The 25,908-nt window shown below is 38.3% G+C and overlaps 1 protein-coding gene across 1 annotated transcript in view; it reads left to right on the forward strand.

Annotated features, from left to right (window-relative positions):
• FMO2 (flavin containing dimethylaniline monoxygenase 2) overlaps positions 1–25,908 on the forward strand; it is a 38,253-nt gene extending 12,345 nt beyond the window's left edge. The window contains exons 4-10 of the mRNA XM_059936312.1: positions 11,561–11,749; positions 13,810–13,972; positions 15,434–15,576; positions 20,159–20,358; positions 21,635–21,990; positions 24,723–24,795; positions 25,557–25,908. Of these exons, the coding sequence (XP_059792295.1) occupies positions 11,561–11,749; positions 13,810–13,972; positions 15,434–15,576; positions 20,159–20,358; positions 21,635–21,990; positions 24,723–24,795; positions 25,557–25,908 (1,476 nt within the window). The remainder of the gene's footprint in view (positions 1–11,560; positions 11,750–13,809; positions 13,973–15,433; positions 15,577–20,158; positions 20,359–21,634; positions 21,991–24,722; positions 24,796–25,556) is intronic.

Genomic DNA, 25,908 nt, shown 5'->3' on the forward strand with positions numbered 1-25,908 from the left:
AAGAAATGAAGGAAATGATAGCAAAGATCAATAAAACTAAAAGCTGGTTCTTTGAGAAGATAAACAAGATTGATAAACCATTAGCCAGACTCATCAGGAGAAAAAGGTTGAAGATTCAAATTAATAGAATTTGAAATGAAAAAGAAGAACTAACAACTGACACTGCAGAAATGCAAAGGATCATGAGAGATTACTACAAGCAACTGTATGCCAATAAAATCAACAACCTGGAAGAAATGGACAATTTCTTAGAAAAGCACAACCTTCCAAGACTGAACCAGGAAGAAATAGAAAGTATAAACAGACCAATCAGAAGCACTGAAATTCAGACTGAGATTAAAAATCTTCCAGCAAACAAAAGGCCAGGACCAGAAGGCTTCACAGGCAAATTCTATCAAACATTTAGAGAAGAGCTAACACCTATCCTTTTCAAACTCTTCCAAATATAGCAGAGGGAGGAACACTCCCAAACTCATTCTACAAGGCCACCATCACCCTGATACCAAAACCAGACAAAGATCTCCCCAAAAAAGAAAACTACAGGCCAATATCACAGATGAACATAGATGCAAAAATCCTCAACAAAATACTAGCAAACAGAATCCAATAACACATTAAAAGGATCATACACCATGATCAAGTGGGGTTTATTCCAGGAATGCAAGGATTTTTCAACATACAAAAATCAATCAATGTGATAAACCATATTAACAAATTGAAGGAGAAAAACCATATGATCATCTCAATAGATACAGAAAAAGCTTTCAACAAAATTCAACACCCATTTATGATAAAAACCCTCCAGAAAGTATGCACAGAGGGATGTTTCCTCAACATAATAAAGGCCATATATGACAAGCCCACAGCCAACATCATTCTCAATGGTGAAAAACTGAAACCATTTCCACTAAGATCAGGAAGAAGACAAGGTTGCCCACTCTTACCTCTCTTATTCAGCATAGTTTTGGAAGTTTTAGCCACAGCAATCAGAGAAGAAAAAGAAGTAAAAGGGATTTAAATCAGAAAAGAAGAAGTAAAACTGTCACTGTTTGCAGATGACATGATACTATACATAGAGAATCCTAAAGATACTACCAGAAAACTACTAGAGCTAATCAATGAATTTGGTAAAGTAGCAGGATACAAAATTAATGCACAGGAATCTCTTGCACTCCTATACACTAATGATGAAAAATCTGAAAGAGAAATTAAGGAAACACTCCTATTTACCATTGCAACAAAAAGAATAAAATACCTAGGAATAAACCTACCTAGGGAGACAAAAGACCTGTATGCAGAAAACTATAAGACACTGATGAAAGAAATTAAAGATGATACAAACAGATGGAGAGATATACCATGTTCTTGGATTGGAAGAATCAGCATTGTGAAAATGACTATAGTACCCAAAGCAATCTACAGATTCAATGCAATCCCTATCAAACTACCAATGGCATTTTTCACAGAACTAGAATAAAAAATTTCACAATTTGTATGGAAACACCAAAGGTCCTGAATAGCCAAAGCAGTCTTGAGAAAGAAAAACAGAGCTGGAGGAATCAGGCTCCCTTACTTCAGACTATACTACAAAGCTACAGTAGTCAAGGCAGTATGGTGCTGGCACAAAAACAGAAATATAGACCAATGGAATGGGTTAGAAAGCCCAGAGATAAGCCCACGCACATATGGTCACCTTATCTTTGATAAAGTAGGCAAGAATATACAATGGAGAAAAGACAGCCTCTTCAATAAGTGGTGCTGGGAAAACTGGACAGCTACATGTTAAAGAATGAAATTAGAACACTCCATAACACCTTATACAAAAATAAACTCAAAACGGATTAAAGACCTAAATCTAAGTCCAGACACTATAAAACTGTTAGAGGAAAACATAGGCAGAACACTCCTTGCCATAAATCACAGAAAGATCCTTTTTGACCCACCTCCTAGAGAAATGGAAATAAAAACAAAAATAAACAAATGGAACCTAATGAAACTTAAAAGCTTTTGCACAGCAAAGGAAACCATAAACAAGATGAAAAGACAACCCTCAGAATGGGAGAAAATATTTGCAAATGAAACAACAGACAAAGGATTAATCTCCAAAATATACAAGCAGCTCATGCAGCTCAATAACAAAAAACCAAACAGCCCAATCCAAAAATGGGCAGAAGACCTAAACAGATATTTCTCCAAAGAAGATATACAGATGGCAACAAACACAGGAAAGGATGCTCAACATCACTAATTATTAGAGAAATGCAAATCAAAACTACAATGAGTTATCACCTCACACCAGTCAGAATGGCCATCATCAAAAAATCTACAAACAATACATGCTGGAGTGGGTGAGTAGAAAAGGGAACCCTCTTGCACTGTTGGTGGGAATGTAAATTGATTCAGCCACTATGGAGAACGGTATGGAGGTTCCTTAAAAAACTAAAAATAAAACTACCATATGACCCAGCAATCCCCCTACTGGGCATATTCCCTGAGAACACCATAATTCAAAAATAGTCATGTACCACAATGTTCATTGCAGCTCTATTTACAATAGCCAGGTCACTGAAACAACCTAAGTGCCCATTGACAGATGAATGCATAAAGAAGATGTGGCACATATATTCAATGGAATATTACTCAGCCATAAAAAGAAATGAAATTGAGTTATTTTTAGTGAGGTAGATAGACCTAGAGACTGTCATACAGAGTGAAGTAAGTCAGAAAGAGAAAAACAAATACCATATGTTAACACATATATATGGAATCTAAGAAAAAAATGGTTCTGAAGAAAATAGGGGCAGGAGACAGGAATAAAGACCCAGATGTAGAGAATGGACTTGAGGACAGGGGGAGGAGCAAGGGTAAGCTGGGATGAAGTGAGAGAGTGGCATTGACAATATGTAAACTACCAAATGTAAAATAAGTAGCTAGTGGGAAGCAGCCGCATAGCACAGGGAGATTAGCTAGGTGCTTTGTGTCCACCTAGAGGGGTGGGAATAGGAGGGTGGGAGGCAGACACAAGAGGGAAGAGATATGGGGATACATGTATATGTATAGCTGTTTCACTTTGTTATAAAGCAGAAACTAACACACCATTGTAAAGCAATTATACTCCAATAAAGATGTTTTAAAAAACCTAATATTAGAAAATAATAATATAAATAAATAAGTAAGAAATAATGGTTGAAAAATACCCTAACCTGGGGAAGGATACGGACATCTGTCAGAATGGCTATCATTAAACACACACAGACACACGTGCACACACACGCACAAATAATAAATGTTAGCGAGGATGTGGAGAAAAGGGAACCCTCATACACTGTTAGTGGGAATGTAAATTGGTGCAGCCACTATGAAAAACAGTAGGGAGGTGTCTCAAGAAACTAAAACTAGAACTACCATATAACCCAGCAATTCCATTCCCAGGTATTTATCTGAAAAAATCAAAAACACTAATTCAATAAAGATACATGCACCCCACTGTTCATAGCAGCATTATTTACAATTGCCAAGATATGGAAGCAACCTAAGTATCCACCAACAGATGAATGGATAAAGAAGATGTGGTATATATATACAATGGAATACTCTTCAGCCATAAAAATAGAATAAAATTTTGCCATTTGCAAAAATATGGATGGACTTGGAGAGTATTGTGCTAAGTGAAATTAGTCAGAGAGAGAAAAACAAATACTGTATGATATCACTTATACGTGGAATCTAAAAAACAAAACAAACTAGTGGGTATAACAAAAAAGAAATAGACTCACAGATATAGAGAACAAACTAGTGGTTACCAGTTCTCTGACACCCCCTAGTGGCCGCTTTGGAACATTGGAAGAGTGGGTAATTAACATATTTTAGCACTTTCTCCAGCAATGGGAAGCACTTGCCATGCTTCATCTCATTTTTCTTCACAGTACTCCTAGGACGTAGGTGTTATGATTATCGTCACTTACATATGAAGACAAAACTAACGTTTGGGATAAACAACTTGCACAAGGGAACGTAGGTAGTAGAAAAAGAATAAAAGTGAAGGTCTGTAGGATTCCTGAGCCCTCACACTTAATAACCTTACTGAGGTATTGAGAGAGGAAAGCATGTTCTTCCTTCAGCCTCTAACCTGCTCTGCTTCCTTTACTGTTCCTGATACCTATGCTCATACAGAACTTACCAATATACATTGTTTTTTCTTTCCTTTTTACATTTGGATATAAATATGTCTTTATCCCAGCTACATATATTCAGTTATTTTAATTACTTCTCGTGTAATAGTCTCTAAACGTCTCTTCATCTTGGTTTTCTTCCTCTAGATTCAATCTGAAATATCACTTTCTCTCTTAAAATGTGACTCCCCCAAGATCGAATGTTCCAAAGCAGTTTATCTCCACAACATATACTTTTTTCAGAACCAAAGAGGTGTTTAGCACTGCTTTAGACAATGGAGAGTGAATCAGACATAATCACTGCTCTCAAAAAATTTATAATCAATTCGTTTGACACATTCCCACTATAGCTTATGCTTCCCTTGGTTTGAATGCTACACCTCTGCTAAAACAGTTTACTGTTGCACCAGCTTTTTCAGTATTCGCAAAATTAAAGCTATCATTTATATAATTATTTTCATATGAATTATCTCATTCTATACTCACAATACTCTCCGACATTAGTTATTATTAATTCCAACTGAAAAGTGAGAAAGCCAAAGGTAAGTGGTTTGCCTATAGTGACTAATAAGTGGTAGATGGTAGGTCTTAGAACCAGCCAAAATAGTGAGATTAAACTTATGTTGGTTTACCATCACACTTTGTCTCACATAATTCTAATGATTTATACTAAGCTTGGGACCAATTAAAACCCCTAGGTGTTTTTCATTTGAATCATTGATGACTTGGGTCACTATCTTTGTGCAACTAATTCTTTAATCCTATTTGCAGGAATTCACATTTGTGCATGTTAAACATTATTTAGTTGGTTTTATCTTTAGTCAAAGAGTGTTTATTTGAAGTTTCAACCTTCTGTCAAGTTTGCTATGTAAAAGAATATTAGAACATTTCCCCACACCATATACAAAAATAAACTCAAAATGGATGTAAGACCTGAAACCATAAAAGTCCTAGAAAAAGAACATAAGGCAGAACACTCTTTGACATGAATCACAGCAATATTTTTTTTGGATCTGTCCCCTAAGGCAAAAGAAACAAAAGCAAAAATAAACAAATGGGACCTAATAAAACGTAAAAGCTTTTGCACAGCAAAGGAAACCATCAGCAAAACAAAAAGACACCTACTGAATGGGAGAAAATACTTGCAAATGATATGACTGATAAGGGGTTAATATCCAAAATATATAAACAGCTCATACAACTCAATAGAACCCAATTAAAAAATGGGCAGAAGACCTGAATAAATATTTTTCCAAAGGAGACACACAGATGGTCAACAGGCACATGAAAAGATGCTTAACATCACTAATCTACAGAGAAGTGCAAATTAAAACCACAGTGAGATATTACCTCACACCAGTCAGAGTGGCTATTATCAAAAAGAACACAAATAACAAATGTTGGCAAGGATGTGGAAAAAAGGGAACCCTTGTATAGTGCTGGTGGGAATGTATACTAGTACAGCCACTGTGGAAAACAGTATGGAGGTTCCTCAAAAAATTAAAAATAAAACTACCATATGATTGAGCAGTTCCACTCCTGGGTATATATTCAAAAAAACCAAAACCACTAATTCAAAAAGACACATGCACTCCAATGTCTATAGCAGCATTATTTACAATAGCCAAAATATGGAAGCAACCAAAGTGTCCATCAAGAGATGAATGGCTAAAGATGCGGTATATATATACAATGGAATACTACTTGGTCATTAAAAAGAATGAAATTCTGGCATTTGCAACAACCTGGATGGATGTAGATAGTATTATGCTTAGTGAAATAAATCAGAGAAAGACAAATACTCTGTTATCACTTATATGTGGATTCTGAAAAATAAAACAGACAAATGTATATAACAGAAACTAGTTGACAAATACTCTGTTATCACTTATATGTGGATTCTGAAAAATAAAACAGACAAATGTATATAACAGAAACAGACTCACAGATGTAGAGAACAAACTAGTTGTTACCAGTGGGGAGAGGAAGCAGGGAAGGACAGGATAGGGGTATGGGACTAAGAGACACAAACTACCATGTATAAAATAAATAAGCAACAAGGATATACTGTACAGCACAGGGAAACATAGCCATTATTTTGTAATAACTTTAAATGGAGTATAATCTATAAAAATATTGAATCACTATGTTGTACACCAGAAAGTAATATAATATTGCAAATCAACTATACTTCATTTTAAGCGTTTATTTGAAGTTTCAATCCTGTGTTAAGTTTCTATGCCTCCATGCTTTGGGTATATACAACTTTGATCACCTGTATTTGTCTCCATCAAAGTCATTGATTTAAATGTTGATAATAGAAAGATAAGACTGTGAAGAAGGCACGTGGGATATCACCAAATGGAATTTCCCATATGGTGCCACTTCCACACTGACTTAACATGTAGTTCATCTATTTTTTTCCATGCCTCACAGCCTTTCTTCTGTTTCAACTGGCATGTTCAGTTTAACATCATATAGAACTAGCTTAGAACAAAGAGCCATTTCCTTCCTGGAAAAGATAACCACCTTACCCTTGTTTTACTTTCAGAAGTTCCCTTAGATAAATTTATCCAAAGAATCTATCACAGCATAATTCAATATAAGTTTTTGTACACTGCTACCCATTTAATAGAACTAAATTTAACATGTTAGATATTTGTAACTCTCCAGACAACCAAATATAAAATACCATGGTTCTTAAGCCTCTTCTCCAGCTGTTTAAGACATACTTTGGTTAGTTTTCCCTAGTATTTTTAAAGATGTAATGTTTGCATGAACAGAATAAAGTTTATAGCATAATATTATCAAAATCATAACATTTTCATGCATAAAACAAAACAAAGTTTATAGCATACTATCAGCAAAACCATTTACTTATTCCCATTACACTACTAAACATCCATTTTAGTATCATTAAGTCCTGTTTGCAATGAGGGAAAAAAGCTTCCAGTTAACATTACTTCTTTCACTCATTCAACAAACATATTACCTGATTGCATACTATGCACCAGGCATGTACTAGCTACTAAAAAGACCCAAATGCACCATCCCTGCCATCAAAGGGCTCATTTTTCAGTGGGGTGTCAATGGGGGGCTGGCGGGGTGGAACTAAAGCAAATCTACAGAGTGCAAATGTGTAAGGGCTGATACACTAAATGTTATGGAAAGCATGCAATCTCACTCAGCAGAGAATAGGGCAAGCTTCCTAAAGGGTGTGATGCTTTTATTTGTCTTGACAATGTTCAGAGATCAGGTACATGAATATGGAGAAAGTGTTCTAGGCAGAGCAAATGGCATGTGCAAAGGTATGGAAGCTTGTGAAACCTGATACACTTAGAGAATAGAAAGTCGTGTGATGTGGCTGGAAAGAAGGATGAAAGTGGCTGAGTGATAACTGATGAGGCTGGAGAGAATAGCCAGGGTCTCATTGTGAGGACCTTGTGTCCCATGCCAACGAGTGTACTATTTACCCTGAAGTCAGTGGGCAATATCTGAGTCAGGGAGTTTAATTAGGAGGCTCTGTCAGTGATCAAGGCCAGAGATCAGGGAAGTACCAGCCTAATGGAGAGATGGCAGAATGCAGTGACACCCTAATAAAGATGGTGTTTCCCAATGTTCACTGTGCATAAGAATCAGCTGGGAAGCGCTTGTAAAATACAGATGTCTGGGCCCAAACCAGACCTACTCACACTTTATATTTTTCAAATCTCCCCTGAATTCTTCTAATGCAACTAGACTAGCATGTGGGAATGACAATTTTGCCTCTAACTGTAGGACAAGGAAGTAAAAAGAGTTTCAATTACACTTATTACAAACAATGGAGCAGATAGTTATAAAGTCCACCTGAAAGAGTGAAAATATGGAATGAGAGAATATTTTCAAAGAAATAAATTTTATTTCCAAACTGGTTAGAGTAACTAGCCGTGAGAACAAACTATTGATTGGTAGAGGTCAATATAATTATGTTTCATAATGAAAAAGACTAATTTATAAGATTTTGTTTTACATTTATAATAAGTGAATATATTTTTGCTTTGTAAGTTGCTCCCTCTAGTAGATTAAATATTAGCCTTATAATCTTTCTTAAACTTAATTTAGTTTTTACAACTTTTTATTTTTATAGAGTCAAAGATAAACTTCAGTCCAGCCTACAATCAAAAGATCATAAATTCCAAATCAGTATTGTCTGAACTAACTTGGTTTTGTTATAGTCTTCTGACCTTCAGAAAAATTTATATTAAGAAAATGCTTATCATATGACCATTTATCTTAAACAAGCAAATTGTAGCAAACTCTATTTGCTAGGAAATTCAGGCTATGTATCTGTATTTGTGCTTAACTGTCATTTTTAGGCAGTGCTTGTATTTTAAGTAAATATGTGAGTTAAATTTATTTGTTTTGAAAGCTATGTCTCCTGTCCTTGACTTGGCTGAGCAAAGCCTCTCATCTTATTCTGTCTCCACTTTCCATCTTCAAAGTCCAAATTGATTTTAATTCAATATAACAGTAAGCTCCATAAAGATAGAAGCTGTGTGTCCTGGTTACATCTTATCCCTAACTCCAAGCTCAGGGCCTGAACAGGAGATATAGTTGATATACATTTGTTTATTAATAAGAATCATCTTCCCTTTATAAGCCTGGGCAAACTCAATTTTACCCAGATTTGTCTAAACATATAGACATCTACTTCAGCCAACACAGGAAGAAGGACACATGAGCACAAAGCTTTTTTTTTTTTTCACAGCTGTATACCAATCAACCCAATGATAAAGATTATTACTTGATCTTCAGAAGAAGAATTGTGATGTCATCATCAATTGTGTCAAATTACACAAGTAAAATCCCCAAAGGAGAGCCTTGCCCTGGCTCTGAAATGACCGTAGGGGCTGAGACATCAAACCAGTTCTCATCACTCGAAATCCCCTTAAGATTGACCTGACAGAGAAGCCAACCACATTTTAAAGCCAATTTAAAGCACTTGAAAAAACTAACATGTTGGCTCTAGTGTAACAGTCGATCTTAGTTTAGCTGTTTTAAAAACTATGACGGGTTTAGTAAGACTAACTCTAGTGACCGGTAATAATGGCAATAGAGGCAAACATGGATGGAGCAGTTATTTAGAGTCAGGCATTGTGCTAATCACTTTAATCTCATCAAAGCCTCATAATGATTGTTTAATGTTGGAACAACTGAAGAACCTCATTTTACAGGAGAAAATGAGGATTCTGCCTTACGTAACTTGCACAGGTTCTGTGCAAGTACTACACCATTTTATATAATGGACTTAAGCATCCATGGATGTGGGTATCCACAAGGGGTCCTGGAACTAATCCCCTGTGAATATTAAGGGACAACTGTATTATGCAATTTGAAGCTAGTGTTTGAAAACAAAAATACCATGATTTATTCATCCAGAGTTCAGATCATTGTATCCTCGTATATGAGACAGAAAGCACTTCAGATTCGAATACAAACTCCCTTTGCCTTCTAATATGTGCATACAGTTAATAATAACACCACACCAAATTAATCACCCAGAAAGCTGGTATACCCTAATCTGACTAATGTTTACCAAGCCACTTAAAGCTGTAACAAAGTTAGCATCTAAGCCTTGATTCTGGACTAGGAAGGTTAAACACCTTGCTCATGGAAAAAAGGCGTCTGACTCCTGGCCTACGGTAGACATGAGGGAATGAATGCATGAATGAATGAGGAAGAAAGAGAGCGTGTGAAATGTATGAGGAAGGATCTTTACAAACTTGGACTTTTTATTGCTCTTAAATGGCATGATCTGAGAGTAAGCATTATCTTAGTTGTGGTAACTCATGTTAGTACGGGTAATCTTTGAAATTTGGACACAGCGAAGCCCAGTACATATAAGGAGCTTTGTTGATAACAGACGCAAGATCCCACAGTTTAATCTTTTTTAACTCTTTGAAACTGAGTACAGCCTCTTGTAAAGGAAATATCAGAAAACTCAGATGTGATAGTGAGTGTACTTGTATCACTTCCTTTGGTGTCAGAGCAGCTGCCTCGTTGCCTTTCTTCTACTGTGGTGAGCAGGAAGGTGTAACCGACAGCTTTGCTGAAGCTTATAGCTTCCTCAGTAACCATAAACAATACTCTTGAGCACCTAGTACCTCCCTAGTTTACAGATGAGAGGACTGAAGCTCAGGGATACTGATGGGTCCAGGCTCACACAGTCTGAAAGAGATGAACTCAAACCTAACTTTGTCTAACTTCAAAGACCAGGTTCCTTCTGCCAGTCCAAGCTGCCTCTTTCAAGTGTTGCAAAAATGTAAGGAGTCTTGATCTAAAGATTTGGCAGGAAAGTAATGATTTTCTATGAATAATGATGAGAAAGCAACCTATACAACTGATTTATTGCAGTGGTGGGATCAGAGTTGAATATTTACCTTCCTTTATTTACTATTCTGTGAAAGAGACTATAATGCCATTTATATAAGATGAAGTAACTTATTTCAATTAACTTATGAGTTCCTACAACCTTTCCATTTCTTTATATCCTACCCTGGTACTGAGTCATAACAGCAACTACTGTTTGCCTGGATTATGCTTAGTCTCTGCATATGCAGAAGCATCTATTGAGGAGTTCTTGGGTGACATTATTTAAATTTCTTATAAAACTTTCTTTGATAACATGCTGATTTCACAGACACTGAATCACCGTACTTGGCTCTTGTATGATTTAACGTTAAATCATTACGCAGAGCACTTTTGCAGAGGGAATTATAAACTCAACCATAGCATGTGCTGTCTCCTGATTTACCAAAGCATACTCGATAACCTTTAGAATCAAGTTCAAGATTTGATTGGCGTTAATACTACTTACCTTTGTCACTTGAGGAAGGTTGATTCACATAAAGCATAAAATAAAGGCAGGGGAGGATTCAAATTAAGATGCAAAAACTTCCTGCCCCCCAAAGTACTCATTTTAATGGAAATTCTCCATTGTAGTCTCTGACCAGTGTCCCAGGGTTTATTGGTTCCTAAAGAGGTGGAAGATGGGTATGGCCTCCCCAGGGGGAATTTCAGAAGAGGGCTGGTTGTCACAATGATTGACGTTAAACAGGTAGAGATCTGGGATGCTAATATCCTGCAACGTGTCAGAAGAAGGACTACCCCCACTCCCGATCCCACCAATGGCAATAGCCCCTCCAGTGAACAACACTGGAAGACCCCAGCCAGGTCATATCGCACAGGATGATGAAGAACATATGCTGCACCTCATCAGGCAGACATTTCAGTCACGCTACAGCAACGAAAGAGGTTCATGTCATGCAGGGGTTAGATTTGGAAGAAGAGTAGGAAATCAAGGGATTTTTTTTTTTTAATACAGGATTATCACTCTTTTATTTCAATAGGAAAATATTGAAGATGGCCTAGCAAGTATCTATCAATCTGTCATCACCAACACCAGCAAAGAAATGTCCTGTTTCAGTGACTTTCCAATGCCTGAAGATTTTCCAAACTTCCTGCACAATTCTAAGCTCCTGGAATACTTCAGGATTTTTGTCAAAAAGTTTGATCTACTAAAATATATTCAGTTCCAGGTATTGTATTTTGGGGAAAGAATGGTTTTCTCTACATTAGTTTAGCTCACATTGAAATAGAGAAGTTACTCTGATAATGAAAGAAATTGGGAATAAAACAAAGCATTCTAATTCAATTATTTTCTGAAAAACAACAGCACAGTAGAAAACCCAAAAAGTAGTGTCATTACCCCTGATATTATAGATCATATACATTAACAGAAGAAAAACATCCATTAAAATTAATGACTTGAATGATTATATTGACGGTGAAACTGCATTTAATACCTATAACCACTGAGGACTCCTAGCCTCATTTCCTTTGAAAGGATATATGAAAAAAAATACCACATTGTTATTTCATTTTCTTACCGTCCCCATAAAAATGAAATTTCTTAGAAAAATGTACTAAATAAACTCACAGCTCTCCATTCATCTCAGAAGCCTGTAGAAACCATTTCGGCTAATTTTTTGATGCATTCTTTAGCAACAAAAGAATAACCAGACCATTTTGAAATACAATTATAACTACCTTTCCTGTGTTTCCTTGAAAACAAATAATCAACAAGATAAAAAACAATATTCTCATTAAACATCCTGAATTTTTATCAGTAACCTACACTCTGAAAACTAGTAACTGTGTCTAGGAAATAAAATTTAAATTATAGCCTTGACTAAAAAACTGTTAGTGGAACTTATTTTTTTTAACACAGTTCATTTTCTCAGTAACTTTAGTTTTGTTCCAGATTTGTAGTACATTAATTTGTAATAGTTGATTTGATAGACATCAATATATGCAAATACCATTAAAATATCACATTCTATCTAATGTAGTTTTTCCCCAGTTTCCATTTCTCTTGTTTATGATTTTACTGAGGTTGTTTTCTGGAGGTTGGAGAGGGCTTAGGAAAACTCACTTCTGTTTATTGGTCTCTGAGTTAGTACAGCCATAAGATGATGGAACTCAACTCAAACTATCAAAGGAGGTGTCCTCACTGAGTTCTGTATCAATATGGTGACCTCCCGGGAGGGGGAAACCACCAGGTTGCCTGAGGAGGGGTGAACTGGCTCAGGTCAGTCACATTTCTAATAACTTCCCCAGTGATACTGAAGGTTGGTCCTCAAACCACATTTTAAATAGCAAGAATCCACAGTACTTTAGAGAATATACTACCCAGAACTTCAAATCTGAATCTTTCAACTGAAAATGCCCAGACATTTTATAGCCTTTTCATAAGCTTTATACTAATATTCCATATACATTTTTAAATTGGAACAGCTTCAAACATTGCCAACCCAGCATTTTGAAAAATATATGAAAATTTGAAATGCATGTATAACATGGGACTCAACACTTGCCCCCATGGGCAAGGGACTCAAACACTTGCCAACAAGAGGAGAAGCATGCCATTCCTCTAGAAGTGAGAAAAGCTTTGTTTCCTTTGACACTGCTTCTTAAATACAGCAGACACACACATTTATGTACACTTTTAAAAATTCACAAACCTCCAGAGAGCAAATGGCATTCTAAAAAATCATGAACTGATAAATTATTTCATCCAAATGAGATCATGAAGTATACTGCTAGCATGATGTTTTAAAAATAATAAATATGAACTTACCATCCATGGAGTGATGTCACTGTGCCAGGCGCTATGCAAATTGCTTCACATGGAATATCTTCTCTAATAGAGAGTCTACACGGAGGTCAACACTTTTAAAGCTTCTTGATAAATACTGATTGTGTAATCACCTGAATGATGAACATGTATTTTGTATCTTGCCCAGACGCTGTCTTGCTTTTTCTGGGTCTCTCTCAAGTCCTTATTCAGTCCTTAACACTGGTAACTACTGCTGAGTCAGGCTTCTCGCACAAAGCACATCCTTGGTAGCACCTGCCAAGGAAGAAGCAGCTGGGCGCACTTAGCAGTCTTTGCCTTAAGTGGCTTGAAATGGATTCAGACAGGACCTAAATGGAATCAGACATTGCACTCTACCCATCTCCACTCCCAGGGCACTGGACAAGGCCCCTGTTATGCCAGAGTAATTCTCAATGATGCCTTCTCTGTGTTCGGTTCAAGACAACCGTCCTCAGTGTGAAAAAATGCCCGGATTTCTCATCCACTGGCCAATGGGTGGTTGTTACCGAGAGCAACGGCAAGGAGCAAAGTGCTGTCTTTGACGCAGTCATGGTCTGCAGTGGTCATCACATACTCCCTCACCTCCCACTGGAGTCATTTCCAGGTGAGGCCTGTGGGGATCCCCAGCTTTGGGGAGTAGGTGTCCAGGTACTTTATATTCAGGTTGGATTGTCAGGCAGAATTACCTAGCTACTGCAACTCGGCATAATATCGAGATCAGGATAGAGCTAGAAAGATGAGAGACTCCAAACACCATCTCTGTTTCTATTGAGCTCTTCGGGTCTTCATTATCAGCCAGCCTCCCTCAAAGTCACTAAATATTACTCAGTATTTCAGAGAATTCTCACCCAAATTGGTTCTCTGTTGGAGAGGTCCTTTCAGCCATGTGCTTACCTTGTGACTTTGCTACATCTTTGGAGACTTCCACAGAGCCACGCCCACAGCCAGGGTTACTGGGGAGAGTTTCTGGAAATAAGTGCTCCTACAGGACAGTGAGGTTTCAGGGAGCACAGGGAAGGACGGTACCTCCCAGGCCCTTCCCTCAGAGAGCGTATCTCCTTCCCAAGGCCTTCAGGAAAACATCTGATACGGTGGTTCAGTCCAAACCCCACATTATTCAAACCACCTGAGGAGCTTTTAAAGTTCTAATGACCTTCAACGATTCAATTGGTCTAGGGTAGGCCTCCATCAATTAAGGGCTACTCAGGTGATTTCAATATTCAGCTGGGCTCGAGGCTTACTGATCTAAGGCAGTGGAAATCTCAATCAGAATCAGCTGGAGGGCTTTTAAAACCACAGCTTGCTCGCCTCCACCCCTAGCATTTCCAACTCTGTAGGTCTAGTATGAGGCTGAGAATTTGCCTCTCTAACAAGTTCCCAGGTAATGCTAAAACTGCTGGCCAAGGGACCACACTTTGAGAACTAATGATCTAAAGGCTCTTTCAAGCAACCCACCATCAAACACAAATACTTTAACAAAGTCATGTTTTCCTGGGAAAAGACAAAGAGATGCTTATCTTCAAAAAGGCTTGTCCAGTAAGTTGCTGACTTACTGCAAAGTGGAAACTATCCTTCACCTTATAACGTGCCTTGTTTTTAGTTTATTTTAGTTTTTGTTTGCTTTTGCAAAATAAGAATGATGAATGTTATTCTAATTATTACACAATTGTGATAATAGTACTTCGTAATATGTTTAAGAAACATTTAAAAGAATATATGCTATGTGATAATAAAGTATCATTGTACAGTCCAAAATAGGATAATGGGTAGCTGGAAACCAACACCTGACTCTGCTCTATTCATCAAAACCAATTGTTTACTCTCTAATAAATATCTAAGCTGCAGCCTCTGAAATCAACTCTTTTGGTCCTGTAACATATGCTTAACCTAACATTTCTTATGTGGTTCATACTTTGAGATTGCCAGTTGGCCTTGATACTGTAACTTCCCTAAGAGGGGAAGAGACAAAACAAATGATTTTCCCCAGAAAGGAAACGCTGACGGTGCAGTTTTATTGAATTTAACTTGACATAGTTCATGGATTTCTCTTTTCTTCCCCCTAAAGGTATCCAGAAGTTCAAAGGCCAGTATTTCCATAGCCGCCAATACAAGCACCCAGAGGGATTTGAAAGAAAACGCATTTTGGTGATTGGAATAGGAAACTCAGCCTCAGATATTGCAGTTGAGTTGAGTAAGAAGGCTGCTCAGGTAAGATGTTCCCTGATTACCTGGTACGGTGGAGGAGAGGAAAATCCCAGCCATGTAACTAAGGCTCCATTGCTCAGTAATTGGTTGATTCGTTGTTTGGTTGCCCAGTGTGGTATCATAGAAAATCTGGAAATCAAGAAGCCAGAGTTTATCTCCCAGCTTTGCCACTAATCAGCCTTGTAACCTAGAGTGAGTCATTTTACTTCTCTGGGCTATGGTTCCCTCACTTAAGTTTGGACCAGATGACTTTCAGCACAGGAGGCCTTGTTTCAACCCAGGGGCCTTTATGAGTTGACCTGTTCATCTTTGGGGGAGTGCCTTTTAGAAATTTAGTGCATATTTGAATTCTATTTGAAATGTAAATAATCCTTAGTTTCCAAGAATCATTAAAAGAAAGATTAAATAGACAGTAAGACTCCCAACCATAATCACAGATATTTAGGTGCTCCCTGAGGCCTTCCAACCACTGTTATCTTTGCACCTGCTCAGGAATGACACAGCTTTGCTTCCAGAGTCAAACATTACAAGATACAGATAATGCTGACAGAGGTGGTTGGGAGTGGCAGAAAATAAAACCCTTTTAGAAGGACAGACCTAGGCAAAGATGGGAAAATAGCTAAGGTTCCTCTCCCCAAAGCATCCCCTCTCAACAGGGCCTGGACCCAGGGGCCCTATCACTCTGATGTAGCTCAGCATCTTCTGGCTACACAGGACTTGCAGTGGCCATGTCTACAACCAGCAAAACTGTCCAGTCCTGAGACTCACACTGTCAGGGCTCAAGATGCCCAGTAGCAAATGTGATAAAAGAACATAGTGCCTCCCCAGCAGGTTGATGAAGGGGTTCCACTGGGACCTGTCAGAATTACCACCCTGGACACAGAGCAGGTCACTAACACCAGAAAGAGATTTACTAGACCCAGGAGGTCCTCACCTTTTTTCGTGAAAAGAAACCACTCTTCACTTTTCAAAGCTTTAAGACCTCAGTGTGAGGTGGATGGACCTAGAGTCTGTCATACAGAGTGAAGTAAGTCAGAAAGAGAAAAACAAATACCGTATGCTAACACATATATATGGAATCTAAAAAAAAAAAAAAAGAAAAATATGGTCATGAAGACCCTAGGGGCAGGAGACAGGAATAAAGATGCAGACGTAGAGAATGGACTTGAGGACATGGAGAGGGGGAAGGGTAAGCTGGGACGAAGTGAGAGAGTGGCATGGAAATATATACACTACCAAATGTTAACATAGATAGCTAGTGGAAAGCAGCCACATAGCACAGGGAGATCAGCTCCCGCTTTCTGACCACCTAGAGGGGTGGGATAGGGAGGGTGGGAGGGAGGGAGACACAAGAGGGAGGGGATATGGGGATATATGTATATGTATAGCTGATTCACTTTGTTATATGGCAGAAACTAACACAACATTGTAAAGCAATTATACTCCAATAAAGATGTTAAAAAAAAAAAAGACCTCAGTGTGAAGAACAAGTGAGGAGGCAGTAACTGTAAAGTCTTGGAGAAGAGCCGACTCAGGTAGGGAGGCACAAGGTCCAGTCTCTTTCCTGTTGGGAATGCCTGCCAAGCTTGAGGAAGGGAGTATGATAAAAGGAGCTGACTTTTAGCTGTCAACCAAGGAAAGCTCCGTACTAGACCACTACATGTTACAGGTCAGTGATTTGGACTTAGAAAAGATGATCCAAAGATATCAAATCTTAGATTGCAAGAGTCTATTTCCTTATATGGGCCTTGCCATGTAAAAGCCTGTCAGTCATACCAGATTAAATATTAAGAAACCACCTTTGCTATATTTGTGTGCCTTTCACCTCATTAATCTTTACATAGGATGTCTCTTCAATATTTATTGGATTAATAACATAATTGATAATTATGATAAAATGTCTTGCACAGAGTAATGCACTCTCAACCCTTCTGTGAGAAGAGATACATAGGAGCTATGTATGTAAGGGATAGAACCAGGTGCATCTGCAAAGCTTAAAATTATAGCCTAAACTCACCTTAGTCCTGAGTGTGCCCTGCTTCTGTTAAAGGAGGTTCATGTTCACAAGTATATGGCATGCTCTACCACAGTCCAAAAGCACCACTCAAAATACTGTGGGATGGTGCTGAGTCATCCACACACTTTCTCACCAAAAACCAGATCTCTGACCCTTGGCCTGAAGTATGCATCTCAGGGAAAGAAGCCTGATCCTAAATCCTGAGACATATCACACTGTTGCAGCTAGTACAGCTAGCCAGATTAGACTCCCCGCTGTAAAGATGGTGACAGCAGAAAGAGAATGAATAAAATAGGCAGACCTCCCAATGTGAAACATGGATTGATCCTAAGGAAGAAGGGCAGACAATAAGTAATGGAAAGAGACATTCATGGAAATATTTGAGGTATATTATCTGATATGTAACCAAAGCATTGCCAAGTCAACAAAAGGGAAACAGCAGGAGAAAATCAGGATATAAGCGTATTACCACACACAGACCAACAATTCAACACCATTATACCATTTTATGTAATTGCTACTTCACAAGCAAAGGAGTTGAGGCCCCAGCAAAACTTGTCTCCAAATTCTGGCTCACTCCAGATATGTGGCACTATATGAAACTCCTCTCCTCCAGGCTAACTTTACAAAATAATAATACCTAGCAGTACTTATCACTTGCCAGGCAATATTTTCAGTACTTTATATGTATTATCTCATTTAATCTGTACAATAATTCTATGAAGCAGGTACTATTTTACAGAGAGGGAGAAATGGAGGCACAGAGAGGTTAAAGTAACTCACCCAAGGCAACACAGCTTGCAAGTAGTGGGGCTGAGAGTCAAACCCAGGCAGTCTGGATCCAGAGTCCTAGATCTAGAATCAATGATCTTAAACTCCTAAGTGAATCAGTTTCCTTGTAAGTGAATCTTATGTGTTTATCAAGGACAGCCTTGTACATCAGAACTCACAGAGTTCTGGCATGTAAAAGTACTGGCATATAAAATTTTAAGAAGCAAGTCAAATATGCATTTGGTCAATGGGGGAGTAACAGTAAACAAGGTAAAATATATATTTGAAAAGAGATATAAATGCACACCTTGAAAACTAGGGAAATATAAGTATACAAGGTAAAGAATACATCTGACATATACACACTACTATATATAAAATAGGTAATCAACAAGGAACTACTGTATAGCACAGGGAACTAACTCCACTCAATACTCTGTAATAACCTATATGGAAAAAGAATCTGAAAAAGAATATATATATATATATATATGTATAAATGATTACCTCCTATATTAATTTCCATGTAAAGTAATATCTATGAATAGTAAATGTTAGATTTTTAAACTCTGAATTTTTAAAATAAATTCAAAGTTAAAAATCTGGTAACTTAATCAAGATATAGAAACTGATGGAAGGAATCATAACATATATGCTTTTAGAATTTATGCAGTAGTTAATAAAATAATGCTACATTAAAAAAAAAAGAGTACATCTGAAAGGGGATTCAGAAGTGCACTTGAAGAGAATGGGAATCACAGTATAAGTTCAGAAATTTATTTTTTCACACACATACACACACACACACACACACACACTGTATTTTATTTTTACAAGAGATAAATAAACTGACACCAAGCATTGTAAATGGATGACCACAACAAAAGCAACAATGACTGCAATTACCAAACACGAAACACACTCATACTATGTCATAGTACTGACATTCAGTCCAGTAATCCTCCACTGTAACAGCTCCTTTACTTTGCAGTGAAAATTGATTTGTATATTTTTTGCCTCTGAGTCCTTGTAGGATTTTTTTTTTTATTATTCAAACAGAAAGTCACAAAAATTATAATCATCCTCATCGGTTAACTCAGTCCCATGTAATTAATTTTTTTTTCATCCTGATCTTTTGTTAGCACTTTTATGAGTTCATCAGTGTTCCATTAGAGTTCTGAAAATGCTTATTCATTCAGTTCAGCAGTATAGTCAGTATTTTTAACTTTTAAAATATATAAAATGTTATAATATATAACATATATAAATATATAAAAGAGCATAACAGTGTTCTTTCAAGTATGGGAAGAAGCTGATTTCCCTTGTTATTCCCTCTCTGGGTATATACAGATCCATATATTTGTGCCTATCTAGACATTAGGCTGTAATCATACATTTCCTAGGATTATAATTGTATATCTTCCCTATAAAAACAACTTGTGGTGGATGGAAAAGGTAAGAGGAGGGAAGGAGCATTGAACCACAACTTCAAACATGGCAAAAATGTGTGGGTTTTATGATTGGTTTAGCCCAAAGATTTTCTCATGTTTCCATGAAGTTCTCAAGACTATGGTGGTCTTCCTCTATCAGCATAAGTACTACTGGTTCCCACTTGTATGATAAAGCTGCCCCAGAGCAGTGAAAACTAGAAGGTACTTCACTTTGAGGTCAATCATCTTTAAAACAAAGCATTTCAGCAAATTCTGGGGCCATACATGTGATGTATTATCTACACAGTGGGTTCCTCCCAAAAGAGATGATGCCCTAGTTTAAACTGCATCCTTTTTTGCTCACCAGGTGTTTATCAGCACCAGACATGGTTCCTGGGTCATGGGCCGTATCTCTGAAGATGGTTATCCCTGGGACATGGTGTTCCACACCCGTTTTAGCTCCATGTTCCGAAATGTCCTGCCACGAAGAGTTGTAAAACGCGTGATGGAACAACAGATGAATCGGTGGTTCAACCATGAAAATTATGGCCTTATGCCTCAAAACAAGTAGAGTTACTTTGCTTTTTTATGGTATACTCATTGATAATCAAGGATGTCAGAGGGGTTTCTTTTTGCAAAGAGACAAATTACTAACATGGTAGTTCAAACTACAACCTAACAGTATGGGTATCATGTAGCTCCTGGATTTTGAATTCCAAATTTGTTCTGTATGCCTTTTAAAAAGTAAATATTTAAGAAGATGAAGTATAAATATTATGAGCTGCTCCAGAAAGTAGAACTAGGATTATGGGAAGGACTTCCTAATACCCAGAGCTGTCCAACATCGGAAAAGGCTGTTTTAAGAGATTGTGACCTTCCTTTCAGAGGGTGGGTGGGAAAACTGATCCAAATTCTACATCTGTTAATTCATACTTTGCTAACTCCGTACACCATAAGAGTTCTTCCTGTGGGTAGCTTTTGAGAGCATACTCACTGCCTATTAATCTGTTATACATCACTGATCTTATAAACACAAGCAAACAATATGGATGTTTATTTTTCTTTATTTGATAACAGGCTCCTTCCCTTAAAAAAAAAAAAAAGAAGAGGTTTGCAATCTTTCAACAAATGCAACGTGGCTGCTATATTCTGAGATCTGATACATGTACCATGTATCCTTATTTTTTTAACAAGATGGTTCTCAAATCTACAAAAAAGGAAATTCCAGAAATAAAACCAGACTTTGCTCCATCATTCATGCTATCAGATACATACAGAGACTCCACGTATATTTGGGATCAAGAAATATCCCCAAACTTAATTCTATGCATTAATTTTCACACTGATCCCTTAATAAGTTTCAAAACTAATGGGAATTTAACAAAGTTTTCCTTACTTACTTATGATCAGATAGAAATTAAATGGAACATCAAGATAATTAAAGGTAGATAACATAAAACAACAGAAATATCAGTGGGATAATAACTGGAATGCTCGGGAACTGACCATAGGCACTGGCATTTTGTCTAAGCCCTTAGGAATTTTGTCTAAGCCCTTAGGAATGCCTCCTTTTTTGTCTAAGCCCTTAGGAATGCCTCCTTTTTTGAAATGTGTTTTGCCCACATCATCTACGTGTTTTTCCTTCTTTGTTGAGGGAAGAGATATGTGACATGAGAATAAAGTCAGAGAGTAAGGCTTGGGGTAGCCCAACTAGTCAAGTTAGAAAGTTTTATGGATATTGGAGAAACCTCTTTATTCCCAGAGCCAAGCCCATAAAATATCAAGAGAGTTCAAGACCCCTCATTAAATACTCTTTCTGAGTGTTTTCTTCCGCATGTTTCAGATACCTTATGAAAGAGCCTATACTAAGTGACGATCTTCCAAGTCGTATACTCTACGGAGCCATCAAGGTGAAGTCAAGAGTGAAAGAGCTCACAGAAACTTCTGCCCTCTTTGAGGATGGAACAGTGGAGGAGGACATTGACGTCATTGTCTTTGCAACAGGATATACTTTCTCTTTTCCCTTCCTCGAAGATCCACTTGTTAAAGTAGAGAATAATATGGTCTCGCTGTACAAATACATGTTCCCTCCTCACCTGGAGAAGTCAACCCTTGCATGCATTGGTCTTATCCAGCCTCTAGGTTCCATTTTCCCAACTGTTGAACTTCAAGCTCATTGGGTAACAAGAGTTTTCAAAGGTAAGTGAGTGGGCAAGTGAGTGGCTGAGTGTTTCACACATGGTGGATTTTGCTCAATAACAAGTTTAGAAAAGGAGGTTGCCAACAAGGAGGTTGCCAACCTTGGCTGCTCTCACAAAACTGACATCCTAAAAAGTTAGCAGAGAATTCACAAAATAACCAATATTGGGATACGATAAAAATAAATATCTTCAATCATTCCTTTAAAATATTAGAAAATCCAGAGAATTTCAGTTGGTATAATGTTAAGTAAATATTATTTTTTCTTGGACTAATGAGAGAACAGAAGGAAGGAAGACATCTATGACTCCTAGTTTTACCTGTAAGATGTTTATAAATTCCTCAGAATGTGTGCAAATCAAGAGACCTAGGGCCTACTCCATACTTAACTCCAAATTAACTCTTAATACCTAAGCAGCTCAACCTCACAGATCCCTACAAAGCTATAAAATTATTAAAATATTTCTCTCTGAGCATCGTGTAGCACTTTGCACTTCTCAGAAGGCTGTTACTATCTCCCTGATCCAGGGCTCAATTCAGCTGAACAAAAACTTATTGAATACTTAGCCCTGTGCTGGAACTTGGTAGGATAGAGAGAAATTTAAATGGATCATTTTAAGATAATAAGACATGTGCTTTGTCAGAGGACTGCATGGAGTGTGTGGGAAAAGAGAAAGGGTGCTTAGCAACAGCAGAGTTTGGATAAAGGAAGGGCATGTGGTCAAGGAAAACTTCCTAGATAACTGGGTTTCCCAGGTGCAGAAAAGGGAATCAGAGCACAGAGGTGTGATGCAGATGAGGAATTATTACAAGATACTTGACATTCCTAGAACATGAGGTGTGAGGCAGAGAGGGGTGAGAGAATATTCTTAAAGAGGAAGGGGCCAAGACACAGGAACCTTTTAAGACATGCTAAGGAGCTTGAATATAAAATGTATATCAGCTCTTCCCAAATTTAGCTACACATAAAAACCATCTGATGGACTCTTAGGGACCCTGATTAAGTCTGGCCTGAGGACCTAGTGGCTCCATTTAAGAAAGCTCTTCTGGGGCTTCCCTGGTGGCGCAGTGGTTGAGAATCTGCCCGCTAATGCAGGGGACACGGGTTCGAGCCCTGGTCTGGGAAGATCCCACATGCCGCGGAGCAACTGGGCCCGTAAGCCACAACTACTGAGCCTGTGCCTCTGGAGCCTGTGCTCCGCAACAAGAGAGGCCGCGATGGTGAGAGGCCCGCGCACCGCGATGAAGAGTGGCCCCCGCTTGCCGCAACTAGAGAAAGTCCTCGCACAGAAACGAAGACCCAACACAGCCAAAAATAAATAAATAAAAAATTAATTAAAAAAAAAAAAAGAAAGCTCTTCTGCCAGAAGACTCAATGAAAGGTGAAGCAAGGACCAGACATGATCAGATTTTCACTTTTGATAGATTATTTCAACATTGGTGTGAAAGATAGATTTGAAAGGCGAAAGGAATAGAGTCTCAGAGACCAGTGAGAAGGCTGCTGTAATCGTCTATACTAAAATGTGATACAACCTCAGCCAGGCAAAGAGACAAAGTGGAGAAGAGAGATAGTTAAGAATCAAACCAGCAGGACGTAATGCTTGGCTCCATGTAGGAAAATTCGAGGAAAAGAGCAGAATCAAGGGTGACTTGATCAAGGCGGATCTCAGGTGGTGGAAACTGGGTAGGGAGCAGTGCTGGGGCTATAGAGAGAGCATGTGGAAGAGGAGGCAGGTCTGAGCAGGAGGGCTTCAGTGATGAGCTCAGTTTGGGACTCATTGAATCTGAGATGTCTGATGACTAGCCATATCCAGGGACGCTGACCATTCTTCAGCATGTCGGAAGTTCCAGGGACACCTGTGACAGGGGACGGAATCACAAGCCCACAGGGATAACTGACGTCAATCTTTCTCTATCCCCACTGCCCTACCTCAGTTTGTGCCACCCCTTCCCTCACCTGGTTTACTTCAACAGCCTCTTAACTGGTCTTGCTGCCTTTTTTTTTTTTTTAAACATCTTTATTGGAGTATAATTGCTTTACAATGGTGTGTTAGTTTCTGCTTTATAACAAAGTGAATCACCTGTACATATCCATATATCCCCATATCTCCTCCCTCTTGCATCTCCCTCCCATCCTCCCTATCCCACCCCTCTAGGTGGTCACAAAGCACCGAGCTGATCTCCCTGTGCTATGCGGCTGCTTCCCACTAGCTATCTATTTTACATTTGGTGGTGTATATATGTCCATGCCACTCTCTCACCCTGTCACATCTTACCCCTCCCCCTGGTCTTGCTGCCTTTAAACTGACCTCCCTGGAGCCCATTTTCCAAAATTCAGCACCTCAAAGAACCTTTCCAAAAGGCAAATCTGATCTTGTCCCCCACGGCTTCCCACCACTTTCAGAATGGAGCTCAAGCCATCTGGGACGGCTTCCCAAATTCTCAGGCTCACCTTCCCTCTCCACCTTCTTCTCTAACCCCCCACTCCCACCTCAGAGTCCACACTGTAGCCTGGTGATCCCTGGGCAACATCACATAGAACTCAATGCGAGTGGCGCACCCTGGAGTTCAACGACACAGCAGCCCTGACCGGTATCTCATGGGTAAATGGCCAAAATTTAATTGTAGGAATCAATTGATTGTAGGAATCAGTGGATTGTAGGAATCAATCAACTAGATAAAGCAATGAAATTGAATCAAACCCACTACTCAACCAACCTTTTATTTTCTAGGCTTGTGTACCTTGCCCTCGGAGAGAACTATGATGGCAGACATTATCAAGAGGAATAAAAAAAGAATTGACTTGTAAGAATTTTTAAAAATTCTTTACATGGAACAGTGTTTCTCCAAGTATAGTGATCTAACTACTCACAAGAACCACCTAGCTGCTTCTAAAAAAGCAAATTCTTATACATGCTACTTTAGGATCCAACTACTTAAAAATAGTAATTTCACCAAACAAGAACATTTATCCTTGACCTAAATTTATTTGTTTTATATGTTGCCCATGTTAGATTCTGTATCCTCTCACACTCTGTGGTAAAGAGGAAGTGGGATGGGGGCAATGGTGGTGACAGTAGCCTAAGCATCTCTGGAAAGTTAGCTGGAGGAACTCCCATCAAAGCAAATTAGAAAGGAGTTGGTGTGAAGTGAAGGTCAAGGATTTACATTTTGTGATGAAGTGGAATGGAGTTCAATAGAGATCAAGTACATAGGAAAGTAGACTTGGGGGCCTTATATCACGTGTAGGGGTTATCTCACGTTCAAATTCTAATTCATCTACTATATGCCAGCCAGAGTGCAAGGTACTTTAATAATTTAACAAGCAAATATTAAGTGTCTCTTCTGTGCAAAACACTGAGCTATGCTTTCATCTGTGTTATCTTGTGAATCTTTGCAGCAATCCTGACTAGGTTTACTTGCTAGGAGACTTGGAGAGTTATTCAAAACTCATTTATTCATTCATTCATTCATTCCTTCATTCTTTCAATAGCTAATGAATACCTAATGTTCTTATATAACTTAGCACATTTTGTGAATCTGTCCTTTATTCTTTCTTCATTAAGGTTTGGAGAGAGCAACAGCCAGATACTGCAGACCAGTTACATCGACTACTTGGACGAGCTTGCCTTAGAGATAGGTGCAAAGCCAGACCTCCTCTCTCTCTTGCTAAAAGAGCCTAAACTGGCTGTGAAACTTTATTTTGGGCCCTGCAACTCTTATCAGTATCGCCTGGTGGGACCTGGGCAATGGAATGGAGCCAGGAGTGCCATCTTCACCCAGAAACAAAGGATATTGAAGCCTTTAAAGACACGGGCTCTAAAAACTTCATCTAATTTCCAAGTTTCCTTCCTGTTGAAAATCCTGGGGCTTCTTGCTGTTGTGGTGGCCTTTTTTTTCCAACTTCAGTGGTTCTAA

The sequence above is a fragment of the Balaenoptera ricei genome, chromosome 1, assembly GCF_028023285.1.
Source record: "Balaenoptera ricei isolate mBalRic1 chromosome 1, mBalRic1.hap2, whole genome shotgun sequence".
In the NCBI taxonomy this organism is placed as follows: Eukaryota; Metazoa; Chordata; class Mammalia; order Artiodactyla; family Balaenopteridae; genus Balaenoptera; species Balaenoptera ricei.